At 39.9% G+C, this 19,726-nt stretch overlaps 1 protein-coding gene across 12 annotated transcripts in view; it reads right to left on the bottom strand.

The window, feature by feature from the left end:
• Positions 1-19,726, bottom strand: part of Arap2 (ArfGAP with RhoGAP domain, ankyrin repeat and PH domain 2) — a 199,650-nt gene that overhangs the window by 110,960 nt on the left and 68,964 nt on the right. For all 12 annotated transcript variants that reach the window (XR_005492952.2, XR_005492953.2, XR_010057366.1 and 9 more), the window contains 1 exon segment: positions 7,513-7,633. Coding sequence is in view for 9 of the 12 variants with exons in the window: in XM_039091929.2 (XP_038947857.1) it covers positions 7,513-7,633 (121 nt within the window). In the remaining 3 variants the exon portion in view is untranslated.

The raw sequence follows: 19,726 nt of genomic DNA, 5'->3' as shown, positions 1-19,726 counted from the left end.
CAGCCCATGATATCTCACTTCCTGGTTATACCTCCACCAACCCCCCATCACACATCTGACCTCCGGGTCCCCTTTGCCTGCATGAAGGTCCTCCCCTACCCAACCACGCTCTCCAACCCCATCACTCCCCCTACACTGGGGCATCAGGCCTCCACAGGACCAAGGGCATTCCCTCCCCTTTCTGTCAGGCCAACCTTGGCTACATATGTATCGAGAGCCATGGATCCCTCCCTGTATACTCCATAGTTGATGGTCTAGACTCTGGGAGAACTGGGTAGTCAGGCCAGCCTACGTTGTTCTTCCAATAGGATTGCAATCCCCTACTGCTCCTCCAGTCCTTCTGCCAGCTCCCCCATCAGGTTCCCTAAGCTCAGTCTGATGGTTGGCTCCAAGCATCCACATCTGCATTGGTCAGTTACTGGCCCGACCTCCCAAGGAACCATTTTTTGTCCCTGTTCTTCCTTTGGACATGAACATTTCTGGGTTTAAAACTTAGAGATGGGTAGGTGGCCCCAACCCTCGACCTTGCCTATCTACTGGAGGTGGTCTCAACAGGTTTTCTCTCCTCCTTCTCTGTGCATTTTGGCTAACGTCATCCCCGTTGGGTCCTCAGAACCTTACATTTCCTTGGTGTCTGGGACCATCCAGTGGCTATCCCCAGTTCCTTATCCCCCCTGATACATATTTTTGTTTGATTTCTTGACCCTCTGTACCTCTCTCACATCTCCTCCAGTTCCTGATATTGTTCCCCCCAATCCTCCCCCTCCTCGGTCCCCGTCTCCCTCCACCTTCCACTATCATCCTGTTCCCCTCTCAATACAGAACTGAAGCATCCACACCATGGTCTTTCATCCTTCTTTCTATACTCCATATTGTCTGTGAGTTGTAAAATGGGCATTCTGAGCTTTTGGTCTAATATCTACTTATTAGTGATTACATACCATTTATGTTCTTTATTATATAAAATAATGCTTTGTAACCCAGCTACCAAGGTAAAAACATGGTATTCACTCTCCCTCTATAAAAGCTAAGTGACCTTCAGTAACGTACCACACACAACTGGTGGCATAGTCTCCAAGGAGCAACCAAGACAATAAGTCAAGTTAGATTTGACAGATAATGGAGGACGGACTAGAATAAATGTCATACAAATGGTATCGAATAATACATGAGTCCATTCAACAGAGAGAAGGGATTTATTGGAGGTCGTTGAGAAATGTATTGGTGAAACTTTAGGGAAGTTAGTTCAACTCTTACACAACTGCATTTGGCACCATCAAAAAAAGGGGGATAAGTGATAGATCTTGAGAATGAAGGACAATGTTAAAATAAAATTGAATTGAGGAGGGCAGATCAGAACACTGAGCAAGGACAACACAAGAAAAAAAGCAGCAGGAACCACTATCAGCTCTCAGACTTAACTTTAAAAGGAGCATATCGATACTTTTACTTTTAAACTTACAAGGCAATTTTGAGAAATATGGACAGAAAATATCCACTAACCACTTTGAATTACAGAAAAAAAGGAAAACCAAAAACCACTTCTGGATAACTAGCAAGGAGGAGAGACAATTGAGATGTCTGTGTTTATGATTGATACAACACTCTGGGAGCAGAATTTAGTAATAAGATAATAGACATACAAGAAAATTAAAATGACATATATGGACAGTCAAAGTATCAGTGTACTAAAGGGAATAAGGCATTACTGACTCATGGATGTTAAGCCAAAAATGAATAGCCCAGAATAAAAGGAACTTTGGTCTCATAAACTGGCCATGAAAAATGGCAGGGCAATGCAGTTCACAAAACACTGCCCATTTTCAGGGCACTGCATATCTTAGTAGACTAACAACAACATATGTGCAAAGACAACCTCTAGCATATCTTAGTAGACTAACAACAACATATGTGCAAAGACAACCTCTATAAGAAAGAAACCATAGATGTAGATAAAAGAGATGAAATGCAAAAACCAAACGGGAAGCTTTATGCTTAATGAGAGCAATGGCTCCCAAACTAAACAAGAGAGGGACTATCAAAGGTAAATAAAAAACAATAAATAAAGATAAATAGATATATAGGTAAGTAGATAGATAGATAGATAAATAGAAAGAAAGGAAAAAAGAAAGGAAGGAAGGAAGGAAGAAAAAGAAAGAGAGAGAGAGAGAAAGGAAAATGTCATGGTTTCAATATGGTTGGCCTAAGGAATGGCACTATTAGAAGGTGTGGACTTGCTGGAGAAAGTGTATCACTATAGGGGTAGGCTTGGAGGCACTCCTCCTAGCTGCCTGAGAATGCCCAGTCTATTCCTGGCTTCCTTCAAATGAATACATAGAACTCTTGAATGTTGGTTTCATACAAGGTATTTCTGCCAAGTAACCTAAAACATGGTTACTTTGCTGAATATTCATAAATGTTTCAAATACAACTATAACAAAATAGACTTTGTTGTTTTTGGATAACAGCCAGCATATTATCTCAATCTCTTAGTAATTAATTTGAAATTGTCAACTGCGTGTATTAAGCATATATATATATTAGAGCAGTACTACCATAAACTGATCTATCCCTAGGGCAATTTACCTCCTGAGACTTCCAGGAATAATGGGAAATAAGCAAAGAATAAGGAAGGATGTCTCTTTGGGGGCTGGGGACTCATCTGTCATTTATTTTAAATAGTTACATGTCTCCACATTCACTACAGCTCATGGCAAAGAATAGGCTCTATGCATATAAACAGAACCATTTAAACTATAATTTTGTGCCAAGACTATTTTATACAACAGCAGTGAGGGTCTATGACCTTCCCAGCCATGGGGTTTGGACCAGGTTTACAGTACCAGACATGTATTCCTTAATATGGAGTGGCCTTCATTTTGATAAAGCTCAGAGAAATTTTCAGAAATGTTTTAAGAAAGCATATAAGAGGCAAATGTGGGATGGGGGGAACTTAAGAAATGCTATCTTCAGCAAAGGATGGCCACTACAAATGTGATTTCATTAGAGCCACTCTTACATGCACTGGGTCTTGACGAGACTGCTATATCAAATGGCAATCATAGATGGAGAAGGGTCTCATGGAGCCCTATGACTAACTGTGGAAAATTTTTTAAAACTGTTGGATTCTGGGTGAGGGAGAGTCATCTTTAGCTTTGCATGAAATGGTTAGGCCATTCGGTTAGGTTTGAATAGATAACTTCCATACTCATGGACACACAGATGATCCTAGTTAAAATCAGTGTAGAGAAAACATCACAGAGCTAAAGAAGCCACTAATTGCTTCAGAATAGCCACTCAATTTTCAGAAAAGTTTACAAACACATATAGAGTTTGAAACTGGGCAAACGTCTGAGTAGTACTGAGTAGCAGTCACCTTTAGTGTGTGTGCGTGTGTGTGTGGGTGTGTGTGTGTATACAAATGCCTGTCATGGTCTCAATATAGAGGTCAGAACACAGCCTGCAGTGTCACTATAGGTCTTCTGCCTTGTTTGTGACAGGTTTTTATTCACTGATACAGTAGCTTGTCTGTCAATGTCCAGATTCTCCTTTATTTGCTTCATATTTTGCCATAGCAGCACTGGAATCACAACTTCTTCTACCCCTGGCTTTATGTGCACTCTGGGATGGAACCCAAGTTCTTGTTCTTGCATAGTAAGTTCTTTACAATTGAGCTAGTTCCCTAATCCCAGAATATTAATATTAGAATAATCGAATATTATTAATATTACTAGTGCAAAGTAGAGATTTCTGCATCCCTTTGTTCAAAAGACATTATTTGTAACATAATATTTTAAAGCAATTTAGAATTCTAGCATGGTCCTATAAGAGACTTCCAGAACCATACGGAGTACTCAACAAAGCAGAGAGTCACTTTTAACAAAAGGGAAGAGACAGAAAATATTTCATAATTTCATGCTCTGGCCATGTTGTTCTTGTAACCCTTCTTCGTATACCAGGTCTAATATATTGTTTGTAATTGAAAACCCTCTTAGGTATCTGAGTCAGAGCTCTCTTGGGGGACTGAGTGATCCATTGTCTGCAATGTGCTCAGATAGACAGAAACACACCACCTACAAATGACAGCCAAGATGTGAGAGCAGTGCTGGACACAAACCCCATCAGAATATTCATCTCTGCTCTAACCCTGAGGGCTATGTTCCCATAGCATCACCTGCCTAGAAAAAGTCATATAGGTAGCAATGAATAGATATACACATGACTGGAGGCCATAATGCCATGAATCCCAAAATAACCACCTTATTCCAGAGCAAGAGGATTCAATATGAAATTTCTCTCTGAGGAAGACTAATTTCAAAGTAATATTATTTTAGCATATTGCAAATTTAATTAAGAAAACAGCAATATTTTTATCACGTAACCCAGAATAATCAAAACATTGGATATTTTAAATGTTACAGATGCCAAACTGTAAGAGTATTTTAGGTATGATTTGCAGAAGAGGCTACTCATACACAATGTTCTATAAAACACATCAGGGTAGAGGCAGTCAAGAAACTATGGGGTAATTTATAAAGGAACGAGGGTGGCTGTAGGCCAGGTTAGTGATCTCTATTCCAATGTTGTTTTACTGTAACTACCAAGTGAACTTGAATAACATGATTCCTGTGGTCTGTGTGCTATCTTCAGCAACCTTAGCTTAGAGGTAAAGAAGGGTAATAGCCATGCTCTGCATGGCTTAGGGAGTTACAGTCCTGCAGTATAGTTTCCACAGTACCAGGAAATACTATGAAAGCTTCCAGGGGGAGGGAAGCAATTAACAGTCAGTGGTGGCATCTAGGAACCACAGGAATGAGGAAAATGGGGAGATGGCCACAGGGCACAGTAAACGGCATTCCCATGTTGATGGAAACCAACAGCAGCCTAATTGGACTTCAAGTCCACTCAACAGGAGGGAACAATGCCTGGTACAAGAAGGCTAGCCAACTTTCCAGGGCTAGTGAGGTTACAGGTTGTAGAAGACAATCTACTGTAGCCACTTTGCTAGACTAGCATAATTTCTTACTACTCTCTGAATTTTATCCTAATACTCACCTATAAATATAGCTACAACCCCTTGTCAAAGAAGCTTCGTTTTAAAGTAAATAGAGAAAACAGCAGGAAACCTCAACTAGACACAATACAGACATCAAAGGATGGTGAGGAGCCCAGCTACATCTATATGACACTCCTGCATCTATGGTTTAGGCCACAAGGTCGAGAGGGGGTAGGAAAAATGTTAAGAACCAGAAGACCAGGAAGTCTGCTGCTGTGACACTGTCTCTCCCAGAAATGTCTGCATAAACAACATTTGAACAATGGAAATACAAACAGACATGTTACATGAAAGGGAGAAAATTCCCACAGGTCCACAGTACTGGACAGGAACTACAGACAACTGATTGTTGACAGAGAAAGTTAGTCTCTTCCAGGGATGAGTCCCATAATGGTTAACCAATATAAATTGGTTATCCCGAAAATCATATACACACAGACAAAAGCTGACTCAGCAAGTTGTATTTATATATTTGTAAATACGGGTGTGTGTGTGTGTGTGTGTGTGTGTGTGTGTTTGTGTGTGTATGTAATAATTGGGGAAGAGGAGGTTATCTTGAGCTTCAGGGTAGAACATGAAAGGAGTCTGAGAACAGGTATTTGGGAGGGGCTGGACCAAGGGAAAAAAGGGAAGAAGCACTGTGATTTTATTTTAGTTAAAAATGTATTTAAAATTAAAAAATAAATAGGAATATGAGATGTTTTCTACACTATCCATATACAAGATCAACATAATTTGTTATATATTATAATATGTCCTATAAGCATTGTTATTTGATATTTTTATGCTATGTTTTTGGGGGCTTAGCGTGGTGTTTATGCTTTCAGTAACAACCTAAGCTTCTAGTTTGGGCTCATAAATCATTAGTAATCAAAGTCTGAAAAACACTGTTCCCTGACAGGCAGCTGAACACACGCACTATTGATTACCTTCAGTAATAGTGAGAACTTTCTCAAAATATATATTTATTGATCACTTTCTTGGCGCCACATGTTAACACATGTCCTGGAATTGGAGTAGTCTAAATAAAGGGCAATGCTGCTGCTGCTCAGTGGTTAGCATCAGAGTTGTTTCCATCTGCTGGTAGATGCTCTCATGTTTAAAACAAACAATAATCATGCAAGGTGCATTACAAGGTTGTTAAGATGCTGGATTTGACAAAATGCCTGGTATATACACAATACTCAGTAAGCTCCTCATAGATCATTATTTAAATAGAGCATACTGGGACAGCACTTTGCTAGAACTCAGGCCAGTTATAAATCTACACAAACACAGTTCCTAAAACAAGGAAAATATCATATTATTTTATCAGGATGTAGCCTCACCTGTGCTATTTAAACCTAGTGTGGTTTACAGCCACCTACATCATGAGAATCAACCAAATGTGTGAGGCAGAACATTCATTTCCCATTACTTTTCCCTCCTGTACTAATCAACTTTAGAAAATACTCTTCTGTACACTTTTAGACTCTGCAAAGCACATTTCACATCTCTGCTGTTGGGTTCACATTTGCATGTGTGTATACATGTATGTTTGTGTGTGAGCCTACAAATATATGTGCTTAGGAGTAGGGATACACATGCACCTTGTGCATGGTTAAGTCTGAAGACAACTTGCAGGAATCAATTATCTCTGTCCACAATATGGTTCCCAGGGATAAACTCGAGTCATCTTTCTCAGCAGCAACCATTTCTCTCTCCCCCACATGTCACCTTTGTGTCAAGAGTCACAGAGTTGATGATTCCCATAAAAATAATACAGTGAGAATAGTCAGCCCAAATCTGTGACCCAAAGATTACTAAGCCAGTGTATCTGGCTAAGAACTTCCTTGTCTATGTTGCCCTAAAATCAACTTGTTTATAATTAGGACATTTGCTTTTTACTATTAAATACCTACTTTGTATTATCAAGATCACACACTGAAACGGTCTCTGTGAGAGGATATTTTTGTCCATTTTCCACTGATATACAGCCATAGCTTAAACAAACGTCCTGTACTTAATAAATAGCTCCCTACTAAATGATTTTTCTATGAAACAATAACCATACAGAGAGCAACTTATCAGTTTTAACATAAGGTTAAACATGTTAGGTTTTAACATTATGCATTCAAAAAAACTCCCTTTAAAATATAAAGTATTTGAAAGCACTGGAGTTAAAAGTGGCTGTTGTTTCCTTACCTGTTTTATTAGTCTGCTTTGTGAAAAACGAAGGGCTCTAAGTGTGTTTCCAGTGATAATGAAATTATCTCGGACACAGGTATGTTGGTGTGCACCTGAACTCTCAGTGCTTGGAGAAATGAGGGCAGAGGGTTCAGAGTTCAAGGTCAGAGTTCAAAGTCAGTGTGGACTGACACTGAATTCTGTGTCAGACTGTGTTGCATAGCCAGATTTTTATGAAAGAGACGGAGGAGGGAGGAAAAGAAAGAGAGAGGGATGGAAAATAATCTTACCTTCTTTTTCTACTCTAAAAACAAAAGTCCTTTGTGTTGTAACAATTTCAAATTTGTTGTCTCCTTGGGCCCGTACTGTGGATATGGCAGTGAGGGGGATTATTCCCTTTGAGTACATCTCCTGCAGTAGTTAGAGAAGATGAAGAAAGATGAGTAAGAAATTCTGAACATACTATAAAATAATAAAGTCCTAGTATTCACAAAGTTTTTCTTCAATGATTTCTATATACATTTTCTAAAATGACAAACACACCGACTTTCAATGCTGCCAAAAAATTAATATGAAACTTCCTGTGCTTTTAAAAGAAAATAGTCTTTTCAATTTTCTAGATGTCTAGATTCAAAAGGCAAAGCAACAAATACAAACAACATAGATAGACCAGCAATATACCCTTCATAAACCCAGAATTACATTCTCTAAACTGGTCTGGTCACAATGATTCCATGGTGTTTGCAGGCATCTGCTGGTCACAACAGGAACTGTTACAGAACCATCTCAAAACACTGCTAGATCATACTGAGAACAAAGTCTACCTAAGCAGCCTGTTAGATTCATGAATTGACCATATCCTCAATGCTTTGATGATAAGTTTGGTCTCATACTGAGCCACAGTTTTTATTTCCTAGTGAATAATGGATAAGATAAAGCCAGACATGGGAGGATGAAAGGACAGTCATGAGCTAGAGGCTAGCTTGTACTACAGTGTAAGAAGACAGCTCTGAAAAACAGTAACAACATATGAAAAAAGGTGCTTCATCTGCGGGAAATCAGCATTCACACACATATTATAATTTGGAGTCAAAGGTCATCAAAACCCTGACTGCTCTTCTCTCAATCTTCACTTTCCTTAGAATTCACAAACTACTGGGTAGAATGATCTTCAATGATTTCAACAACTTAATGAGTGTGAAATATTAATAGTGTTCCATGTTAGAGACTTCACGTTCATTCATTATACGTTCAAGAAACCGGGCAATTGGAGACACCGCCGGAACCTGAAGGAAACAGACCAGATAAACAGTTCTCTGCACCCAAATCCCGTGGGAGGGACAGCTAAACCTTCAGAGAGGAGGACGCGCCTGGGAAACCAGAAGAGACTGCACTCTGCACACATCCAGACGCCAGAGGAAAACACCAAACGCCATCTGGAACCCTGGTGCACGGAGTCTCCCGGAAAGAGCGGCGCATATCTTCCCGGTTGCTGCCGCCGCGGAGGGGATTTAGGCAGTACCCCACGAGCAAACTTGAGCCTCGGAACCACAGGTAGGACCAACTTTTCCACTGCAAGAAACCTACGTGATGAACTCAGGACACACAGAGGCAAAATTCCTCTAGGACCGGGCACTTCCTGTGTTTACCGGAAGTCCCACACCCGCGGATCCCGGCCCGCAGCAGCTCTCGGCTCCCAAACCCCTTGGGAGAGAGACCCAACCGCCTGGTCAGGTGGGCACACCCGAGGCTGCAGAGCAGAGGAGACCACCAACACTGCCCACCCCTGCCCACATCCCTGGCCCAAGAGGAAACTGTATAAGGCCTCTGGGTTCCCGTAGAGGAGGGCCCAGGAGCGCCAGGACCCCTGGGCCTGAGACACTGCCGGAACCTGAAGGAAACAGACCGGCTAAACAGTTCTCTGCACCCAAATCCCATGGGAGGGAGAGTTAAACCTTCAGAGAGGCAGACACGCCTGGGAAACCAGAAGAGACTGCACTCTGCACACACATCTCGGACGCCAGAGGAAAACACCAAACGCCATCTGGAACCCTGGTGCATGGAAGCTCCCAGAAAGGGCGGCGCAGATCTTCCGGGTTGCCGCCTCCGCAGAGAGCTCGTGGGCAGCACCCTGCGAGCAAACTTGAGCCTCGGGACCACAGGTAAGACCAACTTTTCTGCTGCAAGTGACCTGCCTGGTGAACTCCAGACACAGGCCCACAGGAACAGCTAAAGACCTGTAGAGAGGAAAAACTACACGCCCGAAAGCAGAACACTCTGTCCCCATAACTTGCTGAAAGAAAACAGGAAAACAGGTCTACAGCACTCCTGACACACAGGCTTATAGGACAGTCTAGCCACTATCAGAAATAGCAGAACAAAGTAACACTAGAGATAATCTGATGGCGAGAGGCAAGCACAGGAACCCAAGCAAGAGAAACCAAGACTACAAGGCATCATCGGGGCCCAATTCTCCCACCAAAATAAACATGGAATATTCAAACACATCAGAAAAGCAAGATCTAGTTTCAAAATCATATTTGATCATGATGCTGGAGGACGTCAAGAAAGACGTGAAGAACTCCCTTAGAGAAACACAGGAAAACATTAATATACAAGTAGAAGCCTACAAAGAGGAATCACAAAAAACCCTGAAAGAATTCCAGGAAAACACAAACAGTTGAAGGAATTAAAAATGGAAATAGAAGCAATCAAGAAAGAGCACATGGAAACAACCCTGGATATAGAAAACCAAAAGAAGAGACAAGGAGCTGTAGATACAAGCTTCACCAACAGAATACAAGAGATGGAAGAGAGAATCTCGGGAGCAGAAGATTCCATAGAAATCATTGACTCAACTGTCAAAGATAATGTAAATCAGAAAAAGCTACTGGTCCAAAACATACAGGAAATCCAGGACTCAATGAGAAGATCAAACCTAAGGATAATAGGTATAGAAGAGAGTGAAGACTCCCAGCTCAAAGGACCAGTAAATATCTTCAACAAAATCATAGAAGAAAACTACCCTAACCTAAAAAAAGAGATACCCATAGGCATACAAGAAGCCTACAGAACTCCAAATAAATTGGACCAGAAAAGAAACACCTCCCATCACATAATAGTCAAAACACCAAACGCACAAAATAAAGAAAGAATATTAAAAGCAGTAAGGGAAAAAGGTCAAGTAACATATTAAGGCAGACCTATCAGAATCACACCAGACTTTTCGCCAGAAACTATGAAAGCCAGAAGATCCTGGACAGATGTCATACAGATCCAAAGAGAACACAAATGCCAGCCCAGGTTACTGTATCCTGCAAAACTCTCAATTAATATAGATGGAGAAACCAAGATATTCCATGACAAAACAAAATTTACACAATACCTTTCTACAAATCCAGCACTACAAAGGATAATAAATCGTAAAGCCCAACATAAGGAGGCAAGCGATACCCTAGAAGAAGCAAGAAATTAATTGTCTTGAAAACAAAACAAAGAGAAGAAAAGCACACAAACATAACCTCACATCCAAATATGAATATAACAGGAAGCAATAATCACTATTCCTTAATATCTCTCAACATCAATGGCCTTAACTCCCTAATAAAAAGACATAGATTAACAAACTGGATACGCAACGAGGACCCTGAATTCTGCTGCCTACAGGAAACACACCGCAGAGACAAAGACAGACACTACCTCAAAGTGAAAGGCTGGAAATCAGCTTTCCAAGCAAATGGTCAGAAGAAGCAAGCTGGAGTAGCCATTCTAATATCAAATAAAATCAATTTTCAATTAAAAGTCATCAAAAAAGATAAGGAAGGACACTTCATATTCATCAAAGGAAAAATCCACAAAGATGAACTCTCAATCCTAAATATCTATGCCCCAAATACAAGGGCACCTACATATGTAAAAGAAACCTTACTAAAGCTCAAAACACACATTGCACCTCACACAATAATAGTGGGAGATTTCAACACCCCACTCTCATCAATGGACAGATCATGGAAACAGAAATTAAACAGAGATGTAGACAGACTAAGAGAAGTCATGAGCCAAATGGACTTAACGGATATTTATAGAAGATTCCATCCTAAAGCAAAAGGATATACCTTCTTCTCAGCTCCTTATGGTACATTATCCAAAATTGACCATACAGTTGGTCAAAAAACGGGCCTCAACAGGTACAGAAAGTGGAAAGAATCCCATGCCTGCTATCAGACAACCACGGCCTAAAAGTGGTCTTCAATAACAATAAGGGAAGGATGCCCACATATACATGGAAATTGAACAATGATAACTCAATGATAACCTAGTCAAGGAAGAAATAAAGAAAGAAATTAAAAACTTTTTAGAATTTAATGAAAATGAAGGTACAACATACCCAAACTTATGGGACACAATGAAAGCTGTGCTAAGAGGAAAACTCATAGCGCTGAGTGCCTGCAGAAAGAAACAGGAAAGAGCATATGTCAGCAGCTTGACAGCACACCTAAAAGCTCTAGAACAAAAAGAAGCAAATACACCCAGGAGGAGTAGAAGGCAGGAAATAATCAAGCTCAGAGCTGAAATCAACCAAGTAGAAACAAAAAGGACCATAGAAAGAGTCAACAGAACCAAAAGTTGGTTCTTTGAGAAAATCAACAAGATAGATAAACCCTTAGCCAGACTAACGAGAGGACCCAGAGAGTGTGTCCAAATTAACAAAATCAGAAATGAAAACTACAGATTCAGAGGAAATTCAAAAAATCATCAGATCTTACTATAAAAGCCTATATTCAACAAAACTTGAAAATCTACAGGAAATGGACAATTTCCTAGACAGATACCAGGTACCAAAGTTAAATCAGGAACAGATAAACCAGTTAAACAACCCCATAACTCCTAAGGAAATAGAAGCAGTCATTAAAGGTCTCCCAACCAAAAAGAGCCCAGGTCCATACGGGTTTAGTGCAGAATTCTATCAAACCTTCATAGAAGACCTCATACCAATATTATCCAAACTATTCCACAAAATTGAAACAGATGGATCACTCCCGAATTACTTCTATGAAGCCACAATTACTCTTATACCTAAACCACACAAAGACCCAACAAAGAAAGAGAACTTCAGACCAATTTCCCTTATGAATATCGACGCAAAAATACTCAATAAAATTCTGGCAAACTGAATCCAAGAGCACATCAAAACAATCATCCACCATGATCAAGTAGGCTTCATCCCAGGCATGCAGGGATGGTTTAATATATGGAAAACCATCAACGTGATCCATTATATAAACAAACTGAAAGAACAAAATCACATGATCATTTCATTAGACGCTGAGAAAGCATTTGACAAAATTCAACACCCCTTCATGATAATCGTCCTGGAAAGAACAGGAATTCAAGGCCCATACCTAAACATAGTAAAAGCCATATACAGCAAACCAGTTGCTAACATTAAACTAAATGGAGAGAAACTTGAAGCAATCCCACTAAAGTCAGGGACTACACAAGGCTGCCCACTCTCTACCTACTTATTCAATATAGTTCTTGAAGTTTTAGCCAGAGCAATCAGACAACAAAAGGAGGTCAAGGGGATACAGATAGGAAAAGAAGAAGTCAAAATATCACTATTTCCAGATGATATGATAGTTTATTTAAGTGATCCCAAAAGTTCCACCAGAGAACTACTAAAGCTGATAAACAACTTCAGCAAAGTGGCTGGGTATAAAATTAACTCAAATAAATCAGTAGCCTTCCTCTACACAAAAGAGAAACAAGCCGAGAAAGAAATTAGGGAAACGACACCCTTCATAAGAGACCCAAATAATATAAAGTACCTCGGTGTGACTTTAACCAAGCAAGTAAAAGATCTGTACAATAAGAACTTCAAGACACTGAAGAAAGAAATTGAAGAAGACCTCAGAAGATGGAAAGATCTCCCATGCTAATGGATTGGCAGGATTAATATAGTAAAAATGGCCATTTTTCCAAAAGCGATCTACTGATTCAATGCAATCCCCATCAAAATACCAATCCAATTCTTCAAAGAGTTAGACAGAACAATTTGCAAATTCATCTGGAATAACAAAAAACCCAGGATAGCTAAAACTATTCTCAACAATTAAAGGACTTCAGGGGAATCACTATCCCTGAACTCAAGCAGTATTACAGAGCAATAGTGATAAAAACTGCATGGTATTGGTACAGAGACAGACAGATAGACCAATGGAATAGAACTGAAGACCTAGAAATGAACCCCACACCTATGGTCACTTGATTTTTGACAAAGGAGCCAAAACCATCCAATGGAAAAAAGATAGCATTTTCAGCAAATGGTGCTGGTTCAACTGGAGGTCAACATGTAGAAGAATGCAGATTGATCCATGCTTATCACCATGTACAAAGCTTAAGTCCAAGTGGATCAAGGACCTCCACATCAAACGAGACACACTCAAACTAATAGAAGAAAAACTAGGGAAGCATCTGGAACACATGGGCACTAGAAAAAATTTCCTGAACAAAACAACAATGGCTTATGCTCTAAGATCAAGAATCGACAAATGGGATCTCATAAAACTGCAAAGCTTCTGTAAGGCAAAGGATACTGTGGTTAGGACAAAACGGCAACCAACAGATGGGAAAAGATCTTTACCAATCCTACAACAGATAGAGGCCTTATATCCAAAATATACAAAGAACTCAAGAAGTTAGACCGCAGGGAGACAAATAACCCTATTAAAAAATGGGGTTCAGAGCTAAACAAAGAATTCACAGCTGAGGAATGCCGAATGGCTGAGAAACACCTAAAGAAATGTTCAACATCTTTAGTCATAAGGGAAATGCAAATCAAAACAACTCTGAGATTTCACCTCACACCAGTGAGAATGGCTGAGATCAAAAACTCAGGTGACAGCAGATGCTGGCGAGGATGTGGAGAAAGAGGAACACTCCTCCATTGTTGGTGGGATTGCAGACTGGTACAACCATTCTGGAAATCAGTCTGGAGGTTCCTCAGAAAATTGGACATTGAACTGCCTGAGGATCCAGCTATACCTCTCTTGGGCATATACCCAAAAGATGCCCCAACATATAAAAAAGACACGTGCTCCACTATGTTCATCGCAGCCTTATTTATAATAGCCAGAAGCTGGAAAGAATCCAGATGCCCTTCAACAGAGGAATGGATACAGAAAATGTGGTACATCTACACAATGGAATATTACTCAGCTATCAAAAACAACGGCTTTATGAAATTCATAGGCAAATGGTTGGAACTGGAAAATATCATCCTGAGTGACCTAACCCAATCACAGAAAGACATACATGGTATGCACTCACTGATAAGTGGCTATTAGCCCAAATGCTTGAATTACCCTAGATGCCTAGAACAAATGAAACTCAAGACGGATGATCAAAATGTGAATGCTTCACTCCTTCCCTAAAAGGGGAACAAGAATACCCTTGGCAGGGAAGAGAGAGGCAAAGATCAAAACAGAGACTGAAGGAACACCCATTCAGAGCCTGCCCCACATGTGGCCCATACATATACAGCCACCCAATTAGACAAGATGGATGAAGCAAAGAAGTGCAGACCGACAGGAGCCGGATGTAGATCTCTCCTGAGAGACACAGCCAGAATACAACAAATACAGAGTCGAATGCCAGCAGCAAACCACTGAACTGAGAATAGGACCCCCATTGAAGGAATCAGAGAAAGAATTGGAAGAGCTTGAAGGGGCTCGAGACCCTGTATGTACAACAATGCCAAGCAACCAGAGCTTCCAGGGACTAAGCCACTACCTAAAGACTATACATGGACTGACCCTGGACTCTGACCTCATAGGTAGCAATGAATATCCTAGTAAGAGCACCAGTGGAAGGGTAAGCCCTGGGTCCTGCTAAGACTGAACCCCCAGTGAACTAGACTGTTGGGGGGAGGGCGGCAATGGGGGGAGGGTTGGGAGGGGAACACCCATAAGGAAGGGGAGGGGGGAGGGGGATGTTTGCCCGGAAACCAAAGAATTATTATTAAGTATTAAATAAATTTAAAAAAAATGAACAAAAGAAAAAAAAAAAAGAAACCAGGCAATTTAAGTTCAGAAGGGAATTCAAATTTTGGGGCATGTGATTCAAAGACATAAATCCTCAATTCCTTTCAACAGGCAGAGAAGTGTTTTATAAACATGGTGAAACCTCATCCACACTTGTAGAAAATTTAACTTTTACTAAATTGCTAAGTGGGCCGACAGAATTCTGATTAGACAGACTGAAAGGAAAAAAAAAAAAGGACAGACATGGAATATTGTAAATAGATGATCCCCCTCCAAAACATAAATAAATAATAAAGAACACAGAACTGTCAAGAAAGATGAGCCTGTAAGACCATCCTCACATCCAGGTCTGAATATCAAAAGAGTTTACGTAGGCCCTTTATGGATCTTCCATTCCCTCCCATAGTAGTGGCTACATTTTATAGTTTGAATACGTAAATCTCCTTCCAAGGTCATGTATCAAGAACGTGGGACATGCCTGTTAACAATATTTTAGAAGGCACTAGTAAGTTTAAGTAGAGACTTATAGGGAAACACGGGGGTCATCACCAGTATATTTTAAAGATTAAACCAGGCCTGGTCCATCCTTCATCTCTGCATGTTAGCTACGGAGACATGGGTTCTACTACACATTCCTGCCTTCAGAACCAATGGAGTCAAATACTTCAAAACTACAACTCCACGTAAATCTCTTTCCACTTATGTCAGATATTTTGTCACAAACACAAAGTCTGAACCAGTGATTCTCAACCTGTGGGTTGTGACCCCTAGGGAAAACCCTTGTCTCCAAAAATATTTACATTGTGATCCATAACGGTAGCAAAATGAGTTATAAAGTAGCAACAAAAACAATTTTATGGTTGGGGTCACCACAATATGAGGAATTGTGTTAAAGTGTCACAGCATTAGGGAGGCTGAGACCTGTTGTAAACTAACATAAGACAGAAACCCCAGTTATCCTATGTGGGAACACAGATACTCATATTCAAGAAAAGAGCTTAGGAGAAGAATGTACTGAACAGAGAACACACCTCTCTCAATACCCCTCTCCCCTCACTGGCAGATGAGATCAGCAACACTGTATTCTTCAGGAAGGATGGGTCCTCTCTGATTACCAACCTGCACCTTATGAACCAAGTATCTTCCTTAGTTTTATTAACAATGTCTCCTTCACTCTTCTTTCCTAACACCACTTCCCTGAATTGATGTATATGTCTATATCCTGTTCATACAACATTCTAAATACATACAACATGTAGGCTTCAGTTCCTAGATCTTCTCATATAGCCCACAAGGAATATGTCATTTACATGTGACTGAGGAAAGTGAATAGGTCCCATCCATGCTCAACTCTGAATGGTCTTCACATTTAAAATGAATCCTTCATAGTTCAGCGTAACTCTGCTGAACAAATTCTTTCTGCTCAGATTGTTGTCTCCAACCTTCATCTTCATTGTGGGAATATGGTCAAGAAATGGAGTTGGATGAGAAGAAATCTGAGGGCTTAATACAGGAGTGAATTTACTTCTGATTATTCATTATTGATTGCTGTTTCCATTCAATTAAGTATTTAAACTGTCTTTTATGTGCCTCTACAGAGAAAGAAGTTTCTGTCATGTTGGGCTTGTCCTGGTAACCATACCAGGTAGTCATAAGAACTTCACTCATCTGGTCTTTCTTAAGTCTGAGTCTCCGAAAGGCCATTGCCTAAGACTTTGGTCTGCTCCATTTATCAGTTCCATTCTTTCAGGTCCTACAATTCCTAAAGCAGTGACACTCTTCAGTGCAATTTAACAGTGATGTGGCTATTTACTTTATAATAAACATACAGTGGAGTTTAGATAATAATCAAATTGTCATGACCTGCAATGATCTTATTAATTATGCCTTCCTATGTAGACTTTACATCATTCAACTACTTCCCTTACCAACTTTCTTATCATCATTGCTACAGAAATTGTTTTGAATGATTGAATCCCATGGCTAATCACAATTATACCAAACCATGGCAGCTCGTTTTTACTACTTTTGAAATTTCTTTTCTCACTTCTACTAAACCTAAATATGACTACACATCTTTATAATTTATGAAGCCTCATTTATTATAACACTCCCCTAAATTGCCTCTCTGTTTTCAACTTGTTTTCCTCACAGAGTCCCTCACATATTACAGATCAATCGTCACCCAGCAGGAGTAAACAAAGGTTTATGGAGAACACCAAAACTACTTCGTTTTAAACGTTAATTAATTAATTAATTAATTAATTTGCTTATTATTTATTTAGGTATATGTGGGTGGGCATGCATGTGCAGGTCAGAGCTAATTCTGTCCTTCCATTGTGTGGATCGCCAGAATGGAACTCAAGTCCTCACAGTTGGGCATAATCACCTTTACCTGGTGAGCTACCCTATACGTCCTCATGTAGGTTTCAACAGCTAACAATAGTTTCAACGGAAAAAAAAAATAGCTAAAGAGGTTCAAACAAAAAACAAGAAGGGACGCAGAAAGTGTGAAAACATGGCAGCCACATGATCATGGAGGTTATTACACAGAAATGCATGACGCTGTTGGTTTATTGAAGGGAACTCTGGAAATCTAAGTAAGTTTAAAAGGACAATATGAGGGCAAATCTACACCACTACACACTGTAGAAACTGGGAAGAGAGAATACCTTCCCACTGTCAGGCAAGTTACAGAGATGGAAGGAGCAGGGCTTTTTTATAGACAGCTTGTGAACATGTTTGTTATATGAATGCCGTGGCTGACACCAGGCAGTGGGAATTTTAAATGTCTAAAATCATTTACACATTGTTACCCAGGGGTTCTTTTTCAAAAACTCTACTTTCCTAAGAATTATAATAGCTTAGAATAAAACGCCCTAATGAGATAACTAACAGTTTGTTCTGTACTACCTCTAACCCATTTGTCAGGGAAGGAAATCCAAACAACATTGAAAAAATAGGAAAAAAAATAGAAAAGGAAGAAAAGATTAGCAGGCAGCTCATTAAAAGAAAACTGCATGCCTATAAATAACAATGACACTATATTTAACAGGTAATAACTTCTCTTAGAGATGTGCAGAAAACAAAGAAATGATCAAAAGTATTTTGCAAACTAAATACTGTGTCAGTTCAACCCCAGGGAGCCAGAGGTTACCGAACGATTCATTTATAATCTATTAGGAAATCTCAAGTAAAACTTGTGATTTTTTTTCAACACTGTAGGGTCGACTGTATATTTCTCTTGTAACAACAATATAAAGACAACACAGAGTAAAAACAAAACAAAAATAAATAAGTAAATAAATAAATAAAAGATGGATAGCAGGCTCAATAATGCCTGTTTCCTGAAGTGTGAAATTTTCCTTAAAGAAATTTTAAAGCACCCCTTGTCGTTTTACCACACAGATATCTAGGTTAAATCTGTCATTTATCTGCCACTTTCAGATGATGAAACAACCACAGGGCAATTATACCCACCAAAGAGTAGGATCGGGGGTGGGCTAGATTTCTTAGGGGCCTCAGTGTGTGGATGACACTGTTGCTGTAATACAATGGGGAAGTCCTCATGGAAGAATCATTGGGTGATGCTGAGGAACTTAAAAGAAAACCAGAAAATGAACCTTCTGCAATATCATCTCCTGATGCCCAACCACACACTTAGGGGCACATGGAGACATTCATGATTCAGATGTTCTATTCACACAACTGCTAAGCTGTACAGCTAGCCAGAGCATGAGCTGTGATCAGTAAGAGGGTGTCTTTTCAGAGGGGCACCAGTAGAAACTGTGCTCTTCTAAGAAACAACTCCCAAAGGGTAGGATGTTTTGGCAAGATAGAAATCAATCATCTTTGTCCAAGTGATTGAAATGTCTGAAGAGGTACCCAACTGCAATGTGTTTTAAAGAGTGGTGCTCAGTTAAAAGATTTCTGGGAAATCACACGAATATAAATTTTCAATATCATTTTTGTTGCATGAATATCTGATATGACAATAGACTCACTGCTGTGCAAGTATGACAGACTCTAAGATGTTGGAGAGAAAACCAGTCGGCTTGGACACATAGCAGAAATCCCTCCTTAAAAGGGACTAGAGAAAAACCATGAGACAAGAAAGCCTCCCCACTCCTGAAAACATTTCCTCCGTACTGCAATAACACCAACACGACCAGACATCTAGGGACAGTGACAGTTTCTCCCAGGACACTCTGGTTATGAGCCTAATCTTGAACAGCGAAGCCATATTCTTTGTAGGCTTTTGCTTCCTTATGTCACTGTTTCTGTCTACTTGGTCTTTTGTTCATTTCATTATTTCTTTACTTAAAGTTAAGTAGAGAGGGAGGTGGGAAGGATCTGGGAAGAGTTGCAAAAGAGGCAAAGGACAAGATTCATACATTGTATGAAAAATATAATGAAAGAGAAAACCAACAACAAAAGATGATGCCCTCAGGTATCAGGATAT

This window comes from Rattus norvegicus, chromosome 14 (genome assembly GCF_036323735.1).
Source record: "Rattus norvegicus strain BN/NHsdMcwi chromosome 14, GRCr8, whole genome shotgun sequence".
Taxonomy (NCBI): Eukaryota; Metazoa; Chordata; class Mammalia; order Rodentia; family Muridae; genus Rattus; species Rattus norvegicus.
The sequence above is the reverse complement of the archived record's forward strand: the minus strand, read 5'-3'. Positions and strand labels throughout refer to the sequence as shown.